Source organism: Mytilus trossulus, chromosome 3, assembly GCF_036588685.1.
Source record: "Mytilus trossulus isolate FHL-02 chromosome 3, PNRI_Mtr1.1.1.hap1, whole genome shotgun sequence".
Classification (NCBI taxonomy): domain Eukaryota; kingdom Metazoa; phylum Mollusca; class Bivalvia; order Mytilida; family Mytilidae; genus Mytilus; species Mytilus trossulus.
In genome coordinates, this window is record NC_086375.1 from 62,652,464 (window position 1) to 62,675,136 (window position 22,673).

General features: G+C 30.9%; 1 protein-coding gene across 3 annotated transcripts in view; it reads right to left on the reverse strand.

Annotated features, from left to right (window-relative positions):
• The window catches only part of LOC134712054 (transient receptor potential cation channel subfamily M member 1-like), a 57,286-nt gene that overhangs the window by 21,579 nt on the left and 13,034 nt on the right, over positions 1-22,673 (reverse strand). For 2 of the 3 annotated variants that reach the window (XM_063573191.1, XM_063573192.1), the window contains exons 3-15: positions 21,890-22,075; positions 21,412-21,639; positions 20,406-20,598; positions 19,914-20,100; positions 19,092-19,239; positions 12,805-12,834; positions 9,174-9,267; positions 7,526-7,656; positions 6,796-6,990; positions 4,401-4,568; positions 3,686-3,867; positions 3,074-3,326; positions 2,385-2,478 (exon numbers count right to left, since the gene is read on the reverse strand). In XM_063573191.1, the coding sequence (XP_063429261.1) occupies positions 2,385-2,478; positions 3,074-3,326; positions 3,686-3,867; positions 4,401-4,568; positions 6,796-6,990; positions 7,526-7,656; positions 9,174-9,267; positions 12,805-12,834; positions 19,092-19,239; positions 19,914-20,100; positions 20,406-20,598; positions 21,412-21,639; positions 21,890-22,075 (2,089 nt within the window). The remainder of the gene's footprint in view (positions 1-2,384; positions 2,479-3,073; positions 3,327-3,685; positions 3,868-4,400; positions 4,569-6,795; positions 6,991-7,525; positions 7,657-9,173; positions 9,268-12,804; positions 12,835-19,091; positions 19,240-19,913; positions 20,101-20,405; positions 20,599-21,411; positions 21,640-21,889; positions 22,076-22,673) is intronic. The other variant, XM_063573193.1, reaches the window with a different exon arrangement.

The window sequence follows — 22,673 nt, forward strand, 5'->3', positions numbered from 1 at the left end:
GGGGTAAAATCCAGTTTACCGGTAGGTGATATTATTACTTTTTAATTAAATATGGATTCCAATGTAAAACTTAACTCTTTTAGGTGTGAAATGAAGGATAAAGTTACCTAATTTTGCCAAATGCTGACCTTCTCTTAAAAAATCATGTAAACAAGTTCGGATTATCCTTTTACTTAGAGTTGTCTGTTGATATGGTATGGACCCAAATGTAAAACCTAACAAGGCTCCATTAAACAGTGACCTACTTTGGCATAGATGTTGACTTGCTTCCAAATTGAATCTTTAATCAAATCTAGATGATCTTATAACTTACAGTTTGTAATATACAAACTCAGAAGTGAATGTATAAACTTAAATAACTTTGGCTTTTCAAGATGATCAAATAAGTAAATTTCTTATGCTCTGATTATTTATCAAATAAATTTCTGATAAAATATGCAATGTTAATAAGTACTTTTGTTAGTATGCACTTTAGAAAAAAACATTTCTCTTGAATATAAAACTTAATCGGAAAATGTGCCTTAGCTAATTATTATACTAAGCAATTCACATATCAAACTAATACAGCTAAGGTGTAAAATTGTTGTTTCTGAACTTAAAAAACAGAGTTCTTTTATACAGTGGATCATTCAAACATGCAGTGAGCAGTTAAAACTTTACTGCAGCATTCAACATGTATCTATAACTTTTTTACAACATTGGAAATCAAACATTTAGAAAGACTTACAATATTATTTAAGCAAAAGCTGATATATTTTTACTTACTTGTTTTTCCTTTTATGGAATGTAAATTAGTGTAAAATCAGTGTTTTCATAGACTTTTCAAAAGTACACATACTTACCTGAACTCAGTATACTTGAAAGACTTTAGGGGTTGCTTTAGCTTACTTGTTATGATTTTTTTTCTCATTTAGGGTTAACTTGGTGTTGAACGCAGATCTATGATTGGTTGTGTTTTTATTCAAAAAAAGAGATTGAGTGATTTTCAGCTTAAAATTTTGTATGGACATTTGTCTTTTATTGAAGACCATATTTTGACTCTAAATGTCTCTAGCTTATTTGTGTACTTGGGTTGTTAGTCTATTGATGTTTTTATACAAAAAATCCATTTTGTTGCAAATTTAAAAATCTGAATTAATTTGTCAATATCATGCTTGCTATATCAATACTAGTCATATCAGTAAACTAAATCAGTGTGCTTCATTCTGTTAAATGTATTAAAACAGAAGTTGCATAAAGAAACCTTTAGAATTACACATTTAAAAATTCTATTCACATCATGTGACTGGGTTAAAGTAATGGTATTAGTGGCATGCATTTTGTTAAAAATACTTGGAGAACAAGAATGTGTCCACAGTACATGGATGCCCCACTTGCACAATTTCTCAATAGCATGTATAGTTGACCTATTACAACCAGTTACTTAAAAAAGTTTAGAATCACAAAAATGTTGATTAATAAAATAATGGTGAAAAAGGTAAAAAGAAAGTAAATTCTGACTAAAAGGTTTTCTTCCTTGAAAAAGAAACACTTTCTAGAAGGGTATAAATAACCATGCCAAGTTTCATTAACCCAACTCCAAGAGGTTTCAATGTAAACTAACAGAAATGATTTGTGGCAGACAAACTGATGCATGGACAGACATAGTCTGCACCAAAATATATTCTGACTTCTAGTCCTGAAACCTATTTTCTCATGTGCTTGAACAAAGTTTCGCCAACACTTACTAGTCCAATACATTTTTACTAGTTTTGGGCATCAGACAAGTGACTAATGGCACAGACTGTTAAAACAAGCTGACTACTATACCCTTCAGAAAACCAATGATATGAGGTGATGATCTCATAAATGCTTTCAGAAGGACATGTACATCTTATACTGATTTGATAGACTTCAGTAGCATGCCATTTACTAAGAAAGACTGACGAGAGACTTATATAATCACCAAAACTTTAAGTTCTATCATCATACCATAAAAATGGATACTATTTATAAATAATACATGTATATAGTACTGAAATCTAATCTCAAAAGTTATTTTATTTTCTGATAATGGCGTTGTATTCAGTAAACAATTCTAGAAATAAATGATATTAAAAATTTTACTTTGCTAAAATATTTGCCCTGAAATTGAACATTACTGAAGTAACTAGAGACAAAAAAAATGTTGAACAAGTTATCAGATTAAAAGAAAATTCCTGAAACCACATACACAAGAAACTACTATTTAAGTACAAATAATGTACAAATGTTATATGTGTAATGCATACTAACATGTATATGTACTATAAGGAGACAAATGTTCTTTAAAGGGAAACACATACATATATATAAATAATATTACTCTTTAGATTTATTAGTGAAAGGTAAAATTGTATACACACCATCCATTATTTTGTCCTGCCTCCTTTTTTTATCAGCTAAATCATACTCTATCCAGATAAACATTGGGAAAATCAGTACCAAGCTCAAATAAATCTATAATAAGACAAAGATAAACATTTAAAACAGGACTTCAGGAGCCTGTGATTCAGTGGTTGTCGTTTGTTTATGTGTTACATATTTGTTTTTCGTTCATTTTTTTTATATAAATAAGGCTGTTATTTTTTTCGTTTGAATTGTTTTACATTGTCATACCTTTTATAGCTGACTATACAGTATCATTAACATTTTTACTCATACCTTGCCAAATGTTTGAGGAACTGTGTCAAAGTTTGTCAATTTGTTCGATTGAAATCAATAATTAACCATGAAAAAAAACTAAGAAGACTAAAAGCTGTTTTAAAACAATCCACATTGAGTTGCATAATATTTATCTATAGTGGAATCTACAATATAATTACAAGCAAAATCTTATGAATAATTGCAAAAGTGGTTAGTTCTTTTTTCTTGTATTAAGAGCTTATTTAAAGAAAACCATAGTTGCTCAGCACAATTAATTTTAATACCTAACAAATGTTTAAAGATCTCATGGTGGCTCTTTACCAATAAATGAGTAAATACTTGTATGAGATATGGCCTTCATTAATGTGCATCAGACAAGATAAGGCTAATGATTTACACTTTTACATACCTTCACCCAGTTAGGTATCTTAACAGGTCCCCAATCATACTTTCTAATAAGTAAGTTTCCAAACCACCTTCGTCTAAGCCACTTCTGACAGATATAGTGGGCAATAAAATGCTTATTCTTTGACATATGAGCAAGTTCTATAACAGTCTTGAAATTGAAGTCCTCTAGACGTTCATCCAACAGTGCTATTGTGTTTATGTTAGAATCTTTGTAACTGTAGTCTAATAACTGAACTGCCATTTTGCCAAATTCTCTGAAAAAAAGAAGTAATTTTGAAATGATTGTAATGACAATCTTTGAGTGTATACAATTTACAGTTAATTTTCACCAGTATTTCCTTCTTCTTTTTTTAAAGTTTCATAAGTTAATAGACATAAAATTTGTAACAACTGCTGCTGACCAAATATGAATTATTTCTGTTCCGAAGCCAAAAAAAAAGAGTGAAGAAAATATCTGTTACACAAACTGACATACTTATTGTTGAGGTGAAAGATCTATTGTACCATTCCTAAAGTGGTGTTATAAAATCGTTGTAAAATATATACAGATCAAGAGACTTGGATAAAAGAATATCCTTTTCTGCCAAAAATGAGTTAAAAATAAAAAAATTACCTTGAAGATGCCAAAAGCCTCCTTTTTAAGTCAACATCAGGACACCATTTTTTTGCCATTCTATGCCAAATCATACTGACAATAATTGCCATTGCCATTGGTTCCTCGGTTTTCTTCCACAATGTCTTTGTTAACTCTGCATCAAAATTTAATGCTGCCCAATAAACTAAGATATTGAAGGCCTAAAAAATTTAATAATTCATTTTACTATTTCTTACAATATGTCTCCACCATTTTGATGCTATGTAAACCTTTAAATCAAAAGAGCTAGTTGTATTTGAAAAAAAAAGCAGATAACAGTTTGTTCTTCTGTTGTTCCAATGTCTGAGAGGGAAGGTTGAGCACTCACAAACACTTAACATTCTGTAAGTGCCTGTCCCAAGTCATGATACTATAATTCAGTGGTTGTCCTTTATTACTGTATTCCATATTGATTTTTCTTTTATTGATTTGCCATAATTCAGGCTTTTGGTTTTTTTTTCATTAAAATTGTTTCTAATTTTATCATGACATGGCCTTTTATAGCTAACTATACATTGAGGGTTTGGTCATTGTCAAAGTCTGTACACTGACCTATAGACTGTTGTTTACATCGGTTTTCTTTGGTCTCTGGTGGATAGTTGTCTGATTGGCAATCATAACACATGACGTTAGTTTTAAATTTGAATTTGAAATAACTTCCCTCAATCATACTTATAAATATGTGTGATCAAACCTTTCTTTCAGCTACAGCAGGTGCTGAAACATTGCCATCCATTGCCTCAATTTCTTCAAAATCAGTAAATGAAGCTAGCTGAGTCAGATATGTTGCTTTATACAATAGTTTATTCATACCACATTTGTATCCATATACAAATCTTTTACCAACAGGATAGTCTGAAATCTAAACCAAAAAAAATCATTAAGTGACAAAAAGCTATACTTTAGATGTTTGACTTGTTTAAGCATCTAAAATAATGGACCCTTGTTGATCACAGTAGCCTTAATCCCTGACCTGAAAAAATATGCACCAGTATTATAAGCAACATTAGCAGCAACTTTTTCATACTAAGCAAGATTGTTTTGAATCAGATTCACTTGTAAAATTTTACAAAATTAAAAAAAAATCAACAGTAACTTTTTCTCACATTAAATAACTAGAGGCTCTAAAGAGCCTGTGTCGCTCACCTTGGTCTATGTGAATATTAAACAAAGGAAGCAGATGGATTCATGACAAAATTGTGTTTTGGTGATGGTGATGTGTTTGTACATCTTACTTAACTGAGCATTCTTTCTGCTTACAATTATCTCTATCTATAATAAACTTGGCCCAGTAGTTTCTTTGGAAAATGTTAGTAAAAATTTACAATTTTATGAAAATTGTTAAAAATTTACTATAAAGGACAATAACTCCTTAGGTATCAATTGACCATTTTGGTCTGGTTGACTTATTTGTAAATCTTACTTGCTGAACATTATTGCTGTTTACTGTTTATCTCTATCTATAATAATATTCAAGATAATAACCAAAAACAGCAAAATTTCCTTAAAATTACCAATTCAGGGGCAGCAACCCAACAAAGGGTTGTTCCATTCATTTCTGGGCAGATAGATCTTGACCTGATAAACAATTTTACCCCCATGTCAGATTTGCTCTAAATGCTTTGGTTTTTGAGTTATAAGCCAAAAACTCCATTTAACCCCTATGCTCTATTTTTAGCCATGGCGGCCATCTTGGTTAGATGGCCAGGTCACCAGACACATTTTTCAAACGACATACACCAAAGATGATTGTGGCCAAGTTTGAATTAATTTAGCCCAGTAGTTTCAGAGGAGAAGATTTTTGTAAAAGATTACTAAGATTTACAAAAATGGTTAAAAATTGACTATAAAGGGCAGTTACTCCTTAAGGGGTCAACTGACCATTTCTGTCATGTTGACTTATTTGTAAATCCTACTTTGCTGAACATTATTGCTCTTTTACAGTTTATCTCTATCTGTAATAATATTCAAGATAATAACCAAAAACAGCAAAATTTCCTTAAAATTACCAATTCAGGGGCAGCAACCCAACAACAGGTTGTCCGATTCATCTGACAATTTCAGGGCAGATAGATCTTGACCTGATAAACAATTTCACCCCCATGTCAGATTTGCTCTAAATGCTTTGGTTTTTGAGTTATAAACCAAAAACTGCATTTTACCCCAATATTCTATTTTTAGCAATGGGAACCATCTTGGTTGGATGGCCGGGTCACCAGACACATTTTTTAAACTACATACCCCAAAGATGATTGTGGCTAAGTTTGAATTAATTTTGCCCAGTAGTTTCAGAGGAGAAGATTTTTGTAAAAGATTACTAAGATTTACGAAAAATGGTAAAAAAAATGACTATAAAGGGCAATAACTCCTAAATGGGTCAACTGACCATTTCAGTCGTGTTGACTTATTTGTAAATCTTACTTTTCTGAACATTATTGCTGTTTACAGTTTATCTCTATCTATATTATATATTCAAGATAATACCCAAAAGCAAAAAAAAATCCGTAAAATTACCAATTTAGGGGCAGCAACCTAACAATGGGTTGTCCAATTCATCTGAAAATTTCAGGGCAGATAGATGTTGACCTGTTAACAATTTCAATCCATGTCAGATTTTGTCTAAATGCTTTGATTTTAGTTATAAGCTAAAAACTGCATTTTACCCCTATGTTCTATTTTTAGCCATGGCGGCCATCTTGAATGGTTGGCCGGGTCACCGGACACATTTTTTAAACTAGATACCCTAATGATGATTGTGGCCAAGTTTGGATTTATTTGACCCAGTAGTTTCAGAGGAGAAGATTTTTGTAAAAGTTAACGACGCCGGACGACGACAGACGATGGACGAATAGTGATGGGAAAAGCTTTTGGCCAAGTGAGCTAAAAAGTGGATCAGATAATTGTAGTAAAAAAGAAATTCAGTCCTGATTTAAGGCAGGATCCACAATCAACAAGTTTATAATACCCATGTTAAAATAGCATATTGGTCAATCTATCTGGTAATCGTTACCTGTGCAGGTAACAGCTAGTATGAAAAATAATTTTATATAATATTAAAGCGTTTATTGATGTATTGTAAAGATACCTACTGGTGAATAACCCAACATTTCTCCGAGGCAAATGGTGCGGAAGAATTCAGGATCCTCAAAGTGGTTTATAAGATACAGAAACTTTTTATGGCTGAAATATTTGTGCACTTCTATCGCATCCCTGTCTAAGAATAACTCTACAAACTTGTGTCTGTCCTTCTTCATCATGGCTAAGTCCAACAAATTATTGGAAATCTGTTCATAAAATAATTCATTGCTTTAACAAAACATTGCATTAAACTATCAACATTGATAAATCATTTTTTTTCAATAAAAATAATCATATTTCAACCTCATATTCGTCTTAAAACATAGATATTTAAAAAAAAAAAAATTAATAGTGTTAGATATTAGAAGATGTGGTATGAGTGCTAATACTACATGGATAAAACCAGAGAATTCTGAAAATCCGACAAAAAGTAAATAACATCCTTAAAAAATTTTAAAAGCTTTTATATCTTATTAAATTTTGTTCAACCTAAAATTATAAGCTTTTATATTGTATTATATATGACACTAACGGTTAAAAGGTTATAAACAATTTTTTTTAGAGTAGAAGTTACTGATTTTGCATTTTTTTACTTTTAATAGAAAAAAAAGAAAATGAAAATGGTGTTAAAAATTGAGCTTAATTTTATTGAATTAGAACAATATGACACAAGTTTAAAGTTCAAGATTACCTTCATCCTAACCTAGTTATACTATAACAATGTATGAATGTGAGGTTTACCTTTATCCTAACCCAGTCATACTTCTGGAATATCTGTGATAATGCTAGATCCTGTCTATTCCAGTCTAATGTCAGTTTCAAGTTTTTCTGCAGTTGTTCTTGAAGCATTCTACCTTTCTGTGGTTCTTGTGCTGCAAAAGAAACATTATATAAGTAAACAATAAAATTTCATAAAAACATATGATAAGTTTGCAAAGTTGTAGATCTTTTGTACTAATGTATTTGGTAATTCCTGTTATTGTATTTATGTATCATATTGTGTAAGTCTTGAGATTTTCTTCCAATGTTTATTGTTGTTCAAAAGTTGTCAATATATGAATTTATATTCTTTATTAAACTAGAGGCTCTCAAGAGCCTGTGTCGCTCACCTTGGTCTATGTGCATATTAAACAATGGACACAGATAAATTCATAACAAAATTGTGTTTTGATGATGGTGATGTGTTTGTAGATCTAACTTTACTGAAAATTCTTCATGCTACAATTATCTCTATATATAATGAACTTGGCCCAGTAATTTCGGTGGAAAATATTTTCAAAAAAATCTACAAAAATTTATGAAAAATGTTGAAAATTGACTATAAAGGGCAGTAACTCCTAAAGTGGTCAACTGACCAAATTGGTCGTGTTGACTTATTTGTAAATCTTACTTTGCTAAACATTATTGCTGTTTACTGTTTATCTCTATCTATAATATTATTCAAGATAATAACCAAAAACAGCAAAATTTATTTAAAATTACCAATTCAGGGGCAGCAACCCAACAACTGTTTGTTTCGATTCATCTGAAATTTTTAGGGCAGATAGATTTTGACCTGATAAATAGTTTTACCCTTTTCAGATTTGCTCCTGATGCTTTGGTTTTTGATTTATAAGCCAAAAACTGCGTTTTACCCCTATGTTCTATTTTAAGCTGTGGCGTCCATCTTGAATAATTGACCAAGTCACCGGACACAATTTTTAAACTAGATACCCCAATGATGATTGTGGCTAAGTATGGTTAAATTTGGCCCAGTAGTTTCAGAGGAGAAGATTTTTGTAAAAGATTACTAAGATTTACGAAAAATGGTAAAAAATTGACTATAAAGGGCAATAACTCCTAAAGGGGTCATCTGGTCATTTTGGTCGTGTTGACTTATATGTAGATCTTACTTTGCTGAACATTATTGCTGTTTTCAATTTATCTCTATCTATAATATTATTCAAGATAATAACCAAAAACAGCAAAATTTCCTTAAAATTACCAATTTAGTGGCAGTAACCCAACAACTGGTTGTTAGATTCATCTGAAATTTTCAGTGTAGATAGATCTTGACCAGATAAACAAATTAACCCAATGTCAGATTTGCTCTAAATGCTTTGGTTTTTTAGTTATAAGCCAAAAAAATGCATTTTACCCCTATGTTCTATTTTTAGCCATGGCGGCCATCTTGGTTGGTCGACCAGGTCACGGGACACAAATTTTCAACTAGATACCCAAATGATGATTTAGGCCGAGTTTGATTTAATTTGGCCCAGTAGTTTCAGAGGAGAAAATTTTTGTAAAAGTTAACGATGACGGACGATGGACGCTGACGGACGACGCCAGACGCAAAGTGATGAGAAAAGCTTACTTGGCCCTTTGGGCCAGGTGAGCTAAAAATACTTACATTCAAACAAAGCCAGAAGAATGTACTTGTTTAAATTCTGTAGAACACTGGTGTCAGCATCAATGTCTAACACTGTCACAAAATTTTGTTCAACCTAAAATAATAAACTGTTTTTACTTAGTTTGATGATGAAGATAACATGTAAGTCTGCAACTTGTATCAAAGAACAGTATCTTTTCTTAAAGCAGCCTTGAATCTTGGTTCAATATAGGTCCAATATATCTGGGACTTTTCTGGTCCCTATAGAAATAATCTGTCTTTCGGCCATCAATCAGGAAAAGCCAATGTTTATCTTATTCTAAGATTTTAGGTGTCTATGATGTTATATTTATATATGTACTGTTGATTCATTTATTTTCGTGGGTATCAATTTTCGTGGATTGAGGAAAACTTGCATGTTCGTGGATATTTGATTTCATGGTTTTGCCAAAGTCTGCAGACAAAGCTATAGAAAATTTGTTATTCGTTGTACATTTAATTTCGTGGTTCATCTGAAAATTGGTATCCAACGAATAATAATGAATCCACAGTAGTATGAAAATCATATACTTGAACCATGTAAGATGTTTTATGATTTGAGTAATTAGAAATCCTGAACTATGATTGGTTACAGAAGCCTCATAGTGATTTTTGAGACAATTTTTCTTCTATGGACCATGTTCACAAGACTATTTTTGTTACAAAGAAATGTATAGACAAACTGCCAGCTTAGATAAGTTTTACATGTGTTGATTACACTCTAAATAAACAAATCAATGGAATATACTTCACTATCTTGCATGTAAGCGATCTACAATGGATTGTTTTCAAAACAATGATCCAATAGCTTATTGGTGTGAAAATTGAACTAAGTAACTCTCAAGAACTTTTATTTGTATGGTTGGTTCAGTGTACATAAATAAACTCAGGAAAAAATAGAGTGTTTTTAAAATTCTTCAATGATCTCCTATACATTTTTGCTAGTTTTTATCCAGAAAATTCAGATTTTATGATGCTGTAAATGATTGAAAGATGGAGGCATAGGTGATTACCGGTACAGAAGAGCAAATCCAGAGCTACTGGTGAAATTTATAGATATGAACATAGGAAGAAGAATTTGGAGATAAGATCAGAATGAAAAATAGCCTAGCACTAGAGCAATCTGTTACACAGACACAGAAACGATGATGAGGACAAATGATAACAGAATGAGATCTAGATGAGTACTGTATTTCTACTTATTTCTTTATTATCTGCAATATTCAAAGTAAGGAATTGTGGTATGATTGCTAATGAGACAAAGATCCACCAGATTTCATTAGATTTTACTATATTTCAAACTTTCATATATTCTCAAGTATGTACTTTTTCATAAAAAAACAGATGCTCTGCAGGGCGTAGCTTTATACGACCGCAGAGGTTGAACCCTGAACGGTTGGGGCAAGTATGGACACAACATTCAAGCTGGATTCAGCTCTAAATTTGGATTGTGATTAAATAGTTGACACAGCATAGGTTTCTGACACAGAATGAATGTGTTCTAATGAACTTAAAATATTTTTTTTCTCTTAGAGCAATTCACTATGCTGTTGAATATTAATCCTCTCAAAAAAATGTTTGAAGAAATTTTCTTTTTATTTATGAAATTTCAAATGAGAAAAATTGAACCCAATTTTTTTAATCACATCCCCCTTTCCCTTATTCCAAAACTAATCTCAATTAAAATTTCTAATGATGTTTGCAACAATAACTTCTAATTTAAATACATCATAAAATATTAAGATGTAAAAAAACTGCTTGTTATCACTGAATGGTAAAGATTAATTTAATTTATCAGTTGGTAGTAAAAAGTGAATATACATTGTATACTGTATATAACAAAGATTTAAGTTGATTCTAGACAAAGAAAGATAACTCCAATTAAAAAAAAATCTTGCTATTGCACAATATTGTGCAATTAGATATTTCTTGCTTACTATTCTGGACAAAGAAAGATAACTCTTATTAAAAAAAAATTTGCTATTTCACAATATTGTGCAATTAGATATTTCTTGCCATTGCACAATACTGTGCAATTGAAAAGACTTGCTATTGCACAATACTTAATATAATAATTTTAGATCCTGATTTGGACTAACTTGAAAACTGGGCCCATAATCAAAAATCTAAGTACATGTTTGGATTCAGCATATCAAAGAACCCCAAGATTTCAATTTTTGTTAAAATCAAACTAATTTAATTTTGGACCCTTTGGACTTTAATGTAGACCAATTTGAAAACAGGACCAAAAATGAAGAATCTACATACACAGTAAGATTTGGCATATCAAAGAACCCCATTTATTCAATTTTTGATGAAATCAAACAAAGTTTAATTTTGGACCCCCATTTGGACCAACTTGAAAACTGGGCCAATAATCAAGAATCTAAGTACATTTTTAGATTCAGCATATCAAAAAACCCAACCGATTCCTTTTTTGTCAATATCAAACTAAGTTTAATTTTGGACCCTTTGGACCTTAATGTAGACCAATTTGAAAACGGGACCAAAAGTTAAGAATCTACATACACAGTTAGATTCGGCATATCAAAGAACCCCAATTATTCAATTTTGATGAAATCAAACAAAGTTTAATTTTGGCCCCTTTGGGCCCCTTATTCTGTTGGGACCAAAACTCCCAAACTCTATACCAACCTTCCTTTTATGGTCATAAACCTTGTGTTTAAATTTCATAGATTTCTATTTAATTATACTAACATTATGGTGCGAAAACCAAGAAAAATTCTTATTTGGGTCCCTTTTTGGCCCCTAATTCTTAAACTGTTGGGACCTTAACTCCCAAAATCAATACAAACCTTCCTTTTGTGGTCATAAACATTGTGTTTAAATTTCATTGATTTCTTTTTACTTAAACTAAAGTTATTGTGCGAAAACCAAGAATAATGCTTATTTTGGCCCTTTTTTGGCCCCCAATTCCTAAACAGTTGAAACCAAAACTCCCAAAATCAATCCCAACCTTTCTTATGTGGTCATAAACCATGTGTCAAAATTTCATAGATTTCTATTAACTTAAACTAAAATTATAGTGCGAAAACCAAGAAAATGCTTATTTGGGCCCTTTTTGGCCCCTAATTCCTAAAAATGTTGGGACCAAAACTCCCAAAATCAATACCAACCTTCCTTTTGTGGTCATAAACCTTGTGTTAAAATTTCATAGATTTCTATTCACTTTTACTAAAGTTAGAGTTCGAAAACTAAAAGTATTCGAACGACAACGACGCCAATGTGATAGCAATATACGACGAAAATTTTTTCAAATTTTGCGGTCGTATAAAAACCCAACAAATGGAACAACAAAATTATGATTGTTTTAAAATGGGAGTCAGAACACGAAGTAACTATATATGTATAAAATTTTGTTGATGAGAAGAAAAAAAGAAAATGCATACAAATACAGTTTTTCCAGTGAATCCAGTCTTCAATGTAAGCTTAGCTACAGTTTTTAAACATGCATATCCTAGCTTGAAGAATTGAGAATAAAATTTATCAGATATCCTGTCGATATCTGGAATGCAGCATAGACAGTTTGTCATCTAGGTACTGCAATGTGACCATACCAAGCATTGCAATAGTACAAAGCTTAGTGACTTACCCTTTTTAAAGGAACTGTGGGAAATGTATCCTGTAACAAGTGGTGAAATCATGGAATTTAAGGTTAGGGCACATTAATATTGGAACAAGATAAGAAAAATACTTCTAAATGTCAAACAATAATTCTAAAAGCGCTACAGAATATCTAGGTAAATAGTAAATTTACAAGAACAAACATATTGGATAGATATTCATTAACAATGATGGTAAATGAACCATACAACAATATAGCTATAAATCTGCAACATATAATTATCATCATATACAAAATAAATCTATCTAACACCACAAATAGTTAAACATGTCAGGCTTGGATTAGATAATAAAATGTCGAATCAGAGAATGTATTGATTGTTGTGAAAAACTGTATATATGTTTGTGCCGTCTGTGTTTTTGTTCTTCATGTGTGTAAATATAAACTGTTTTGAGTGATCAACGAAAATTGACGTTTCACAAAGAAAAAGGCGGGAAAGAGAAATAAAGCAAATTACTGACTTAAGTATACGCAACCTACTTGCACCAGCACTACTTTCTCCTTTCCCCATCACACCTTTCTATTATCCATATATGTTTAACATTTGTTCCATTATAACAAAATAAAACAAATATGAATGTGATATATTCAAGAGCCGCCTCAGATGGCGAAGAAGGGATTAAAATAGGGAAAATGATCCCAAGGCCCTGTACCCTGTTAATACAATCAGATATCGAAACACCTAAAATCTCATCGGCAGAAATGCTACATTACATCAACAGTGAGATAAATCTCGATATATCAGCCCTTATAGGATACTTTCAATCCACGGGTATAAACAAGTTCTCAGCCTCCTTCAGAGATGAACATTCAAAGGACATATTCCAAGATGCCTTTAGAGATAAATTAGAGGTTCAATATGTTCCCTTTAATATAGAACAAGCAGAACCCTTACAATGGGAAAACAAAAAAAAAACCATTGACATTACTTTGTTTGGTATACCATACGAATTAAAGCCAGAGTATATCAGAAATAAAATGCAGAAGTATGTAGATATAGGGGAAATAAAATACAACAACTATAAAGATTTCCCTGATATATCTAGTGGGGTCGTTACTGTGGTCGCAAACAGTATAAAAGAGGATATACCCAAAAAAATCTATATAAAAGGGCAACAAATATCCACTAGGTATGAAGGTCAGCCACATGGCAAAAAATGTTTCAATTGCCAAGCATATGGGCATATCTCTAAAGATTGTCCAGAGCCACAACGTAGAGTCTGGGGTTCAGCAAGAACCCACCCTACCCACCCTACAAGATCAAATAGTAATGAGTCACTATCAACACAAGACTCACAAGAATCCCAGGATTCACAAGAAACTACTATAGTAAACTCAGGGGAAATAGAGGTAGAAATTTACCATGAGAATGAAACAATAGAAGTGACCCAAGCAAACACTTCAGATTCAAACCCCATTGAAGAAACCTTAAATGAATCAAAGAGCAGCAATGATTCAATTGATGCTGAGATCATAATAACTCAAGCTCTGGAGGTAAAATTCGATAAACCACAGTCAGAGACTGAAAAAATAAATGAAAAACAAAAAGGGGAAAAAAAGTCAAACCAAACTGATTACAACGATCTGATGGAGGACTTAACTGAGATTTTAGGCTCAGTTTCTGAATCAGATCCAGAAAACAACGAAACAGAAGTAAAACAAATAAAAAATAAAGAGTCAAATGCCAAATCTGGAGCCTCAGTGGCTCAAGGAAAAGGTCTGACCCAAACTACTCAAATAAAAGTCCTAACAGACAAAGAAAAAAAGAGAGTAAGAACAGAAAGAAAAAGAATTGAAAAAAGGAAAAACCTAAGTGACAGCGAAAATGAAATAGAAAAAAGGAAGCCAGAGGCAAAGAAACAGAACAAATAGAACAATAGTCAAAAGATAAACTAGATCTAAATTAAAATTAAAGAAAGATAAAACTATTATATTGTATATTTATTATTTATTTATGATTAGTATCTTCACATTACTTCTATACTCTCTTCTACTAACTCACATGAGCACACTTCATATCATTTCACAAAATATAAGGAAAAACATAAATACAAAGTATAAAGATGTTATCAACAGTTACCAAGATGCAAATATCATCTGTCTACAAGAAACAGGGGTTTTAAAAAGATCAACCCAAGTTGACATTGAAGCCACAACAAATTTTAAAATTTACAGTTCCGATGGAGAAAATAGGGCAAGGGGTGTTTGTATATTAATAGCAAAAGATGCAAAAGAAATACTTCAAAAACAGGTTCCAGATACGCTAAAAGGAAATTTCATCCATATTGAATTTAAAATAGAAAGTAAAAAATATCAACTGTTAAATATATATAGTCCAGAGAATACAACAAGACCACAAACAGAATTTTACGATCAATTAAATAAATATGTTGAACAGATAAATGTGAAAACAGACGTAGTAATTTTTGGAGGGGACTTTAACCTGATAACATCAGAAGTAGATTCAAAAACAGGAATAATTAAAACAGGTAGAAGGACTTTAGATTTATTTAATAGTATAATTCACAAACTAAATATAAAGGATACTTACAGATATAGAAATAAAAATAAAAGAGTATACTCATGGGCAAATTTCGACAACAGTTCAGCAACAAGAATAGACAGAATTTATTTATCTAAACATATCTGCAACAAAATAAAAGACACCAAATATACACCCTTTACAAGATCAGACCATAAAGGATATAAAATAAGAATTTTAATGGGCCATATAAAATGGGGAACAGGATTCTGGAAGCTAAACGAATCATTATTAAAACAAAAGAAGTATACAGAACTAATAAGAAATTTTTGGAATTCATGGGGAAAGGAGAAATATAAAATGAATATCTTAGATTGGTGGGAAAAAGGGAAAAAATCAGTAAAGGATATAACCATAAACTATAGCAAGGTAATAGCAACCAAAGAAAAATACAAATATAAGGGCTTGATACAAGAGCTAGAAGAAGAGGAAAATAAGAATACAAATGATATATCTAATGACAGAATAAATAAAATAAAAAAAGAAATAGAAACATTAGACGAAAATAGGAAAAAAGGAGTTATAATAAGATCAAGGGAGGAATATTATAATGGAGATCTAGAAAATATAGAAATTTTTGAATTAGCTGAAGAAAAAAGGGGCATAAAAAAAGAAATAAGAGAACTTTATGACAAAAATGGGATATTAAGGGAAAACAAAGAAGAAATAATAAACGTGGTTAGAGACTTTTATGAAGGACTATATAGTAGCCAAAACATAGAAAACGGAAAAATTAAAGACTATTTGGAAGGGGTCAAAATTAATAAATTAGAGGAAGCAGATTGGATACATCTGAACCCAATCATGACAAACGAAGAATGTTTTAAAAATACAAAAGATTTCCAAAATAATAAAACACCAGGAATAGATGGTCTAGGGAAATCATTCTATGTCGAATTTTGGGATATTATAGGCGAGGATTTGACAGAAGTGATAAATAATATTTACTTAACAGGGGAAATGACGGAATCTATGAAAACCGGCATAATTACTCTGAGTTATAAAAATAAAGGAGATCCTAAAGATTTGAAGCAATGGAGACCCATAAGTTTATTGTGTTTTGACTATAAAATTATAACAAAGACCCTAACAAAGAAAATGGCAAAAGTGATAAACCAACTAATAGATGTAAATCAGACAGGGGCAGGGCCTAATAAAAAGATCACCGAAAACATATATGGGATAGACTCAATCATAGAACTCATGGAAATGAATGATTGGAATGGCTATCTTGTATCCTTTGATCAAGAAAAAGCTTTTGATAGAGTGGAACACAACTACACTATTCAAGTTATGAAAAAAATGAATTTCCCCCCGGGCATAATTAGATGGATAGAGATTATTTATAAAGATATAAAGAGTAAAATACAGATAAATGGGCACCTCACAAAAGAAATAAGAATAGAACGTTCAATAAGACAAGGGTGCTCCTTATCTATGACAATTTACGCATTAATCATAGAACCCCTGGCATCAAATATCAGAAATTCGAAAGATATAAAAGGAATAAACCTACCAAACAGACAAGAAAACTGCACATTATTTCAACACGCAGATGACTGCTCTACTATAACAACAGAAATAACAGATTATGACCATCTTGTAAAAGAATTTAAAAGATTTGGTGAAGTATCGGGGTCAAAAATAAATGAATCTAAAACAGAAATATTAAAAATAGGAAGGAAAAAAGCAGTTGAAAATCAACACATAAAGGACTTAATTAAGGAAAACGTTAAAGTACTGGGAATAAAGTTTGGTGAAAATAAAATAGATAAAAACTGGAATCCAATAGTGGAAACTATAACAAAAACATGTAAGGAATGGGAAAATAGAAATATAGACATATACTCAAAAGTACAGATAATAAATACATACATGCTAAGCAAAGCATGGTTTGTGGCACGAGTAATTCTACCAACTCAAGAAATAATTAAAAGAATAAATAAAGCAATATATAAATTTATATGGAATGGCCCAGAGTTAATAAAAAGAACAACTTTGAATAAAAAGAAAAAAAGGGGGGGAATTCAAATGCCAGATTTTGAAGAAAAAATCAATGCTATGTGGCTGCAAAAAATAAGTGATATGATTAATGGAAAATCAACAATCTGGAAAACCCTTTTCACTTATTTTTTGGGGATAACAACAAGAGAACTGATGCCAGAATTAGCAGAAAATAAATACAGCCACTCAGAACATTTAGGTGAAAACGCAAACAAAATTAGAGAACTATATATCCAATACAGAAGTAAAATCAACCTGACAGAAAACATTACGCTCAAAGAAATTTATTATGAAATTATAGAACAAAAGAAAAATCGAATAACAATAGAAGAACAAAACAAAGGAATAGAATTCACAAACATTTGGTCACTTATAGATAATATTGAAAATAACATACACAGAGAATTTATCTATAAAATAATACACAGAGCCTTCTTAACAGGAGAAAAACAAATAGAGAGAGGAATAAGAGGTACAGATCCACAATGCAAGTACTGCAATAGACATTTCGAAACATTTGAACATCTATTTATAGATTGTAAAGAATTACAAACTTTTAGAACCTATGTGACACAAAACGGTCAGTCAGAAGATCCAAAATTTGAAATCAGTGCAAAATCTCTATTACTAGTAGGCATAAAAATAGAACTAATGCCGATCCTATATGGATATACACACACAATATGGATTTGTAGGCATTACGAAGGTATTCTAAATTTGTATAAATTACAGAGGAAATTTCATAAGGATAAAGAAATATATAAAAAACACAACTAATCTCAAAGGATACAAGATAGCAAGGAAAGAAGATAAAAACATCATAAAGATAAAAATATAGCAATAAAATTTGGAAAATGGGATTGGGAGACTACTTTGTTAGAGCTTAACTCTAATAGGGTTGTATACCCGTTTAGTCTCCACAATGCCCAGAGTCAAATATATTGAAATAAAAAAGGAATCAACAAAAAGAAGCAAGATCAAAATATCGCAATAACATTGGACAATGGGATTGGGAGGCTACTTTATTAGAGCTTAACTCTAACAGGGTGCATACCCGTTTAGTCTCCACAATGCCCAGAGTCCAATATACGAAACAAACAAGGAACCAGCAAAAAGAAACGAGACCTAGCTTAAACAAAAACCAAACAAACAGCTAGAGATGATATCACGTCGAAATGTAAAAGAAAACAGAAAAACAACCAACAGAGTGAAGAATATTACAAACTATAAAATGAACAATATTTAATTTAAAATTTATTGTTATATATATTGTTATGTTATTGTTATGATGAAAATTATATGTATTTTCATTTCAGTAATAAATATCGAAAAAACTTTCTCACGATAACACGATGATGATAATGTGAACAAAAGCCAACTATCAATCGGCCATAACAACTTTAGGCTAGATGATAGTTGAGAAAACTTTTTATTTTTCATTTTTCACTATATCGAAATTTTTAATTTTTGTACAGATAAAATTAGGTTTATTATAAATTTCTAAGCAGATTGTAAGCACACTATTAAACACAAAATTTTACTAACATTCTCAACCACTATGGTTGTAAATTATATTAAGTTGAATTAGATTTTTTTCATATAAATAAGGTAATGGCCAGTTCACGACTAATCTGAGTGTTGAGAAAAAAAGAAAAAAAAAAAAAAAAAAAAAAAAAAAAAAAAAATCTAACACACAAATAATACACACCTTCAAAGAAAACTGTATACATTCAACCATCCTGTCTCTACATTGATTTCTGGCTAAAACATCATTCTTAAATTCATTAGGAAATGCCTTCATCAATCTTTTTAGAAGTTCAGGTTTAACATATGAATTCACATGCTCTTCATCAGGCCTAAAGAAAGATTGATTAAACTTGAAACCATTCAAACTAGCAGCTCCAAGGAGCCTTGTATAGCTCACTTGGTATTTTTGCATAAAATCTATTCAATTCCATGATAATAAGATGGAAGACTTCCAATACAGTAAATTCAGAAATTATTCCATGTTTAAAAATGCAAATAAAGCGACTAGTAGAGTATCACAATAATAAAAACTCACATTCTGATATCTGATACATATACCTATATGTACTATGTAGCTTTCCTAAAATCACTATAATTAACCTTGCTTTTTTGTTCATTCTTCTTAAATCGAAATAAAATATGAACACATTAAATAATTCACTCAGCATTATCTCATTTTAAAATTGTTATGCAACATTAAATAGATAGATTAATGATGTTTGCATATCTTGTTTTTTACTTTTTATTTGATATTCAGAATCATCTGGCCATATCCATGTCTTGTCATTAAATCATTTTGCTCATTAACTCCTAATTTTCTTTTCATAATCTGATTTTTAATGTTTCAAAAGACATTATTGAAAATCTTATAAAAATTCTTAATATTTTATAACATTTTTGGAAAGAAAAAAGGTACCTATGTTTATTTATCAATATACCAAAAAATCAAGAGAGAATCATTTCCCATCAAATTTCATTTCAATTTTTACAGATAAATGTTTACCTTTTTTTTATTTCGTCATGTGCAAATGAGAATAGATCAGCAGCAGATCCTGTTCCTTTCAGAATGACTATTGGTACTTTGATTTTGATCAGATCACAAACATGTTCTATATCTGTCCTACCACCTTGAATCAGCAGACCAACAAGTGGAGTAGTGGTACCTGTGATTACTTCCCCTGATCCATTATCTGAAAATAAATTGAACAAATGCATAAGAAAATATGATGCCTATAACTTGAGCATAGCAGGAAGAAAGACCATGATTTGTATTAAAACTTAAGTAAAGATCATCAAATCCATGGTAAGATTTATCATTTTCATACATTTCTCTGAAACTCTTATTTCTTATGTATGACCATGACATAGATAGGTTTGTGGCCTTCTACAATCAAGTCAAGCATGCTTTACATACCCTATATTCAGTACATTCACTACTGCTTTATTAAGATTACAAATTCATTACTCAATAAATAATAGTTAAGGTATCCCTTACCATCAATTTTTCTGTACTGTTTTGGTTTGCCAACAGGACGTCTGAATCTTTTCTCTATAGCTAGTCTATAATCATTTACATCTTGGTTAGTCTTAACTTGATCTAACATTATAAAGTTGGTAAGGTCAGGATTTAGTTCCTCTAACAGCGACATGTTGTCTTGATCACTCAACTCAATGCTGATTTCTGAATCCTGTGGTGAAATTGTAATTTAAATACATTTAATATATATATACAAAATCTTCCCAGCCCAAAAAAACACTAAAATTGTCATTTAAGAGCAACAACATCAAGTAGTCAATAAATGGGTCAAATTATATCATCTTTTTTGCTGGACTATTCTTGCTGATATTTTTTTTGCTCTTTAGCAGTTTCTGTCCCTCTAAAACAGTTTGCAATGGTTTTGTGAAAATGGAATAAAATTTACAAACTTTAATCTAGATACTCTTCATGTGCTTGTTCTGTGATTTTGTTTGAGAAGATCTTAGAAAATGTTTAAAGACAACACACAGCATTTGTGAACTGATAGCAAAAGCAAAAAAAAACACACTGTATTCAAAGGAAAATCTTTTAAAATTGAAATCACCTATAGAATTGCATATTCCTTACTTACTTCCTAAAATTTATATCTTTGTCATTTCAACAGAAACAAAGATCTCTCTATCAGGTTTGATTCCTGCTAAGGAAATTTCTCTCTCAAAATCTTAAATACATGATACTTGAACACTGATATATAACTGAGGGGGGAAAGGACCTTTATCAGGACTTCAGGATCGGGTGTTTATAAGCTCAGGATTTCGGGATTTAACCCTTCGGGATCAGGGAATTCCTTCTTTTCGAATTTCAGGATCCATGATTTTAATTTATTTAAATTAAGGATCCATGATTTTAATTCATTTTAATTCAGGACCTCAGCATTTTGTGTTTTTAAGCCCGTGATTTCGGGATTAGGACCCCTACTATCCCCCCTCATAACTCATTCCCATACATTGTCTAGTTCACAAACCTGGGTCTCAAATACTTCAGCATAGGACAATTTAGAAGTAGGAATAACTCCTATTGCTGTTATTTTGGGTAGTTTCTCAAGATTATCTGAAACTAAGTGCTGCTTAGAAATATTGGCTGCTAATAAATGTCTTCTTTCTTTCTCCTTCTTAATAGCATTTCCTATCATCTTAGAAACACCAGTGTTAGTACCATCTGTTAGTAACCACATGGATGTCGTATTTATTGCCTGTAAAAAGAAATTACAGATGTTCAGAAGTCAAATAATTAAAAGTTTGGTATTCACTTTAAACCTCAATTTGATAAAAAAAAAAATCTACCTGACAGCAGAGACATGACTTCAACACATAATGTAAAGTCTTCATTTTATTATATTTACAGGTTATTAAATAATAAGATGTGTTTATGAGATATGTACACTTTTGATTTTTATTTATTTTGAAAGCTTTTCTTTTCACCAAAATAATACCAGTTAATACCTCCACTATCCCCTTCTGGAAATCGTCTCTTTGTTTCTGATTCTTCCATCTTTTCCATAGATCAGGGTTAGATATAATAGATACCACTATGTTAGGTGTCCCTAACTTCCAGGCTTTGTAGAAATAGTCTGCTATCATATCTGTACTTGTTTCTTCTGCCATCTTTACATAGTAGCTCACATTGGACTGAAATAAGACCTCAAATTAAGCAACACGGAAAAATAAACATACACTTCATTAAAAATGATTGTTGATGTTTTTGTTGTTTGACATTGTTGATGTTTTTGTTGTTTGCAATTTTTGATGCTTTGTTATTCTGACATTATTTATACATTTTGTTGTTTTGACATTGTCGATACTTTTGTTGTTTTGAAATTGTAGATACTTTTGTTGTTTTGAAATTGTAGATACTTTTGTTGTTTTGAAATTGTCGATACTTTTGTTGTTTTGACATTGTCGATACTTTTGTTGTTTTGACATTGTCGATACATTTGTTGTTTTGACATTGATGATGCACTGTTGTTTTGACATTATTAATCGTTTTGATGGTTTAAAATTTTTGAATGCATTGCGTTGTTTTGATGTTATTAATCGTTTTGATGGTTTAAAATTTTGGAATGCATTGTGTTGTTTTGATGTTATTAATCGTTTTGATGGTTTAAAATGTTTGAGTGCATTTTGTTGTTTTGATGTTATTAATCGTTTTGATGGTATAAAATGTTTGAATGCATTGTGTTGTTTTGGACTTTGTTAATGAATTTTATTGTTTTGGCATTATTGATGC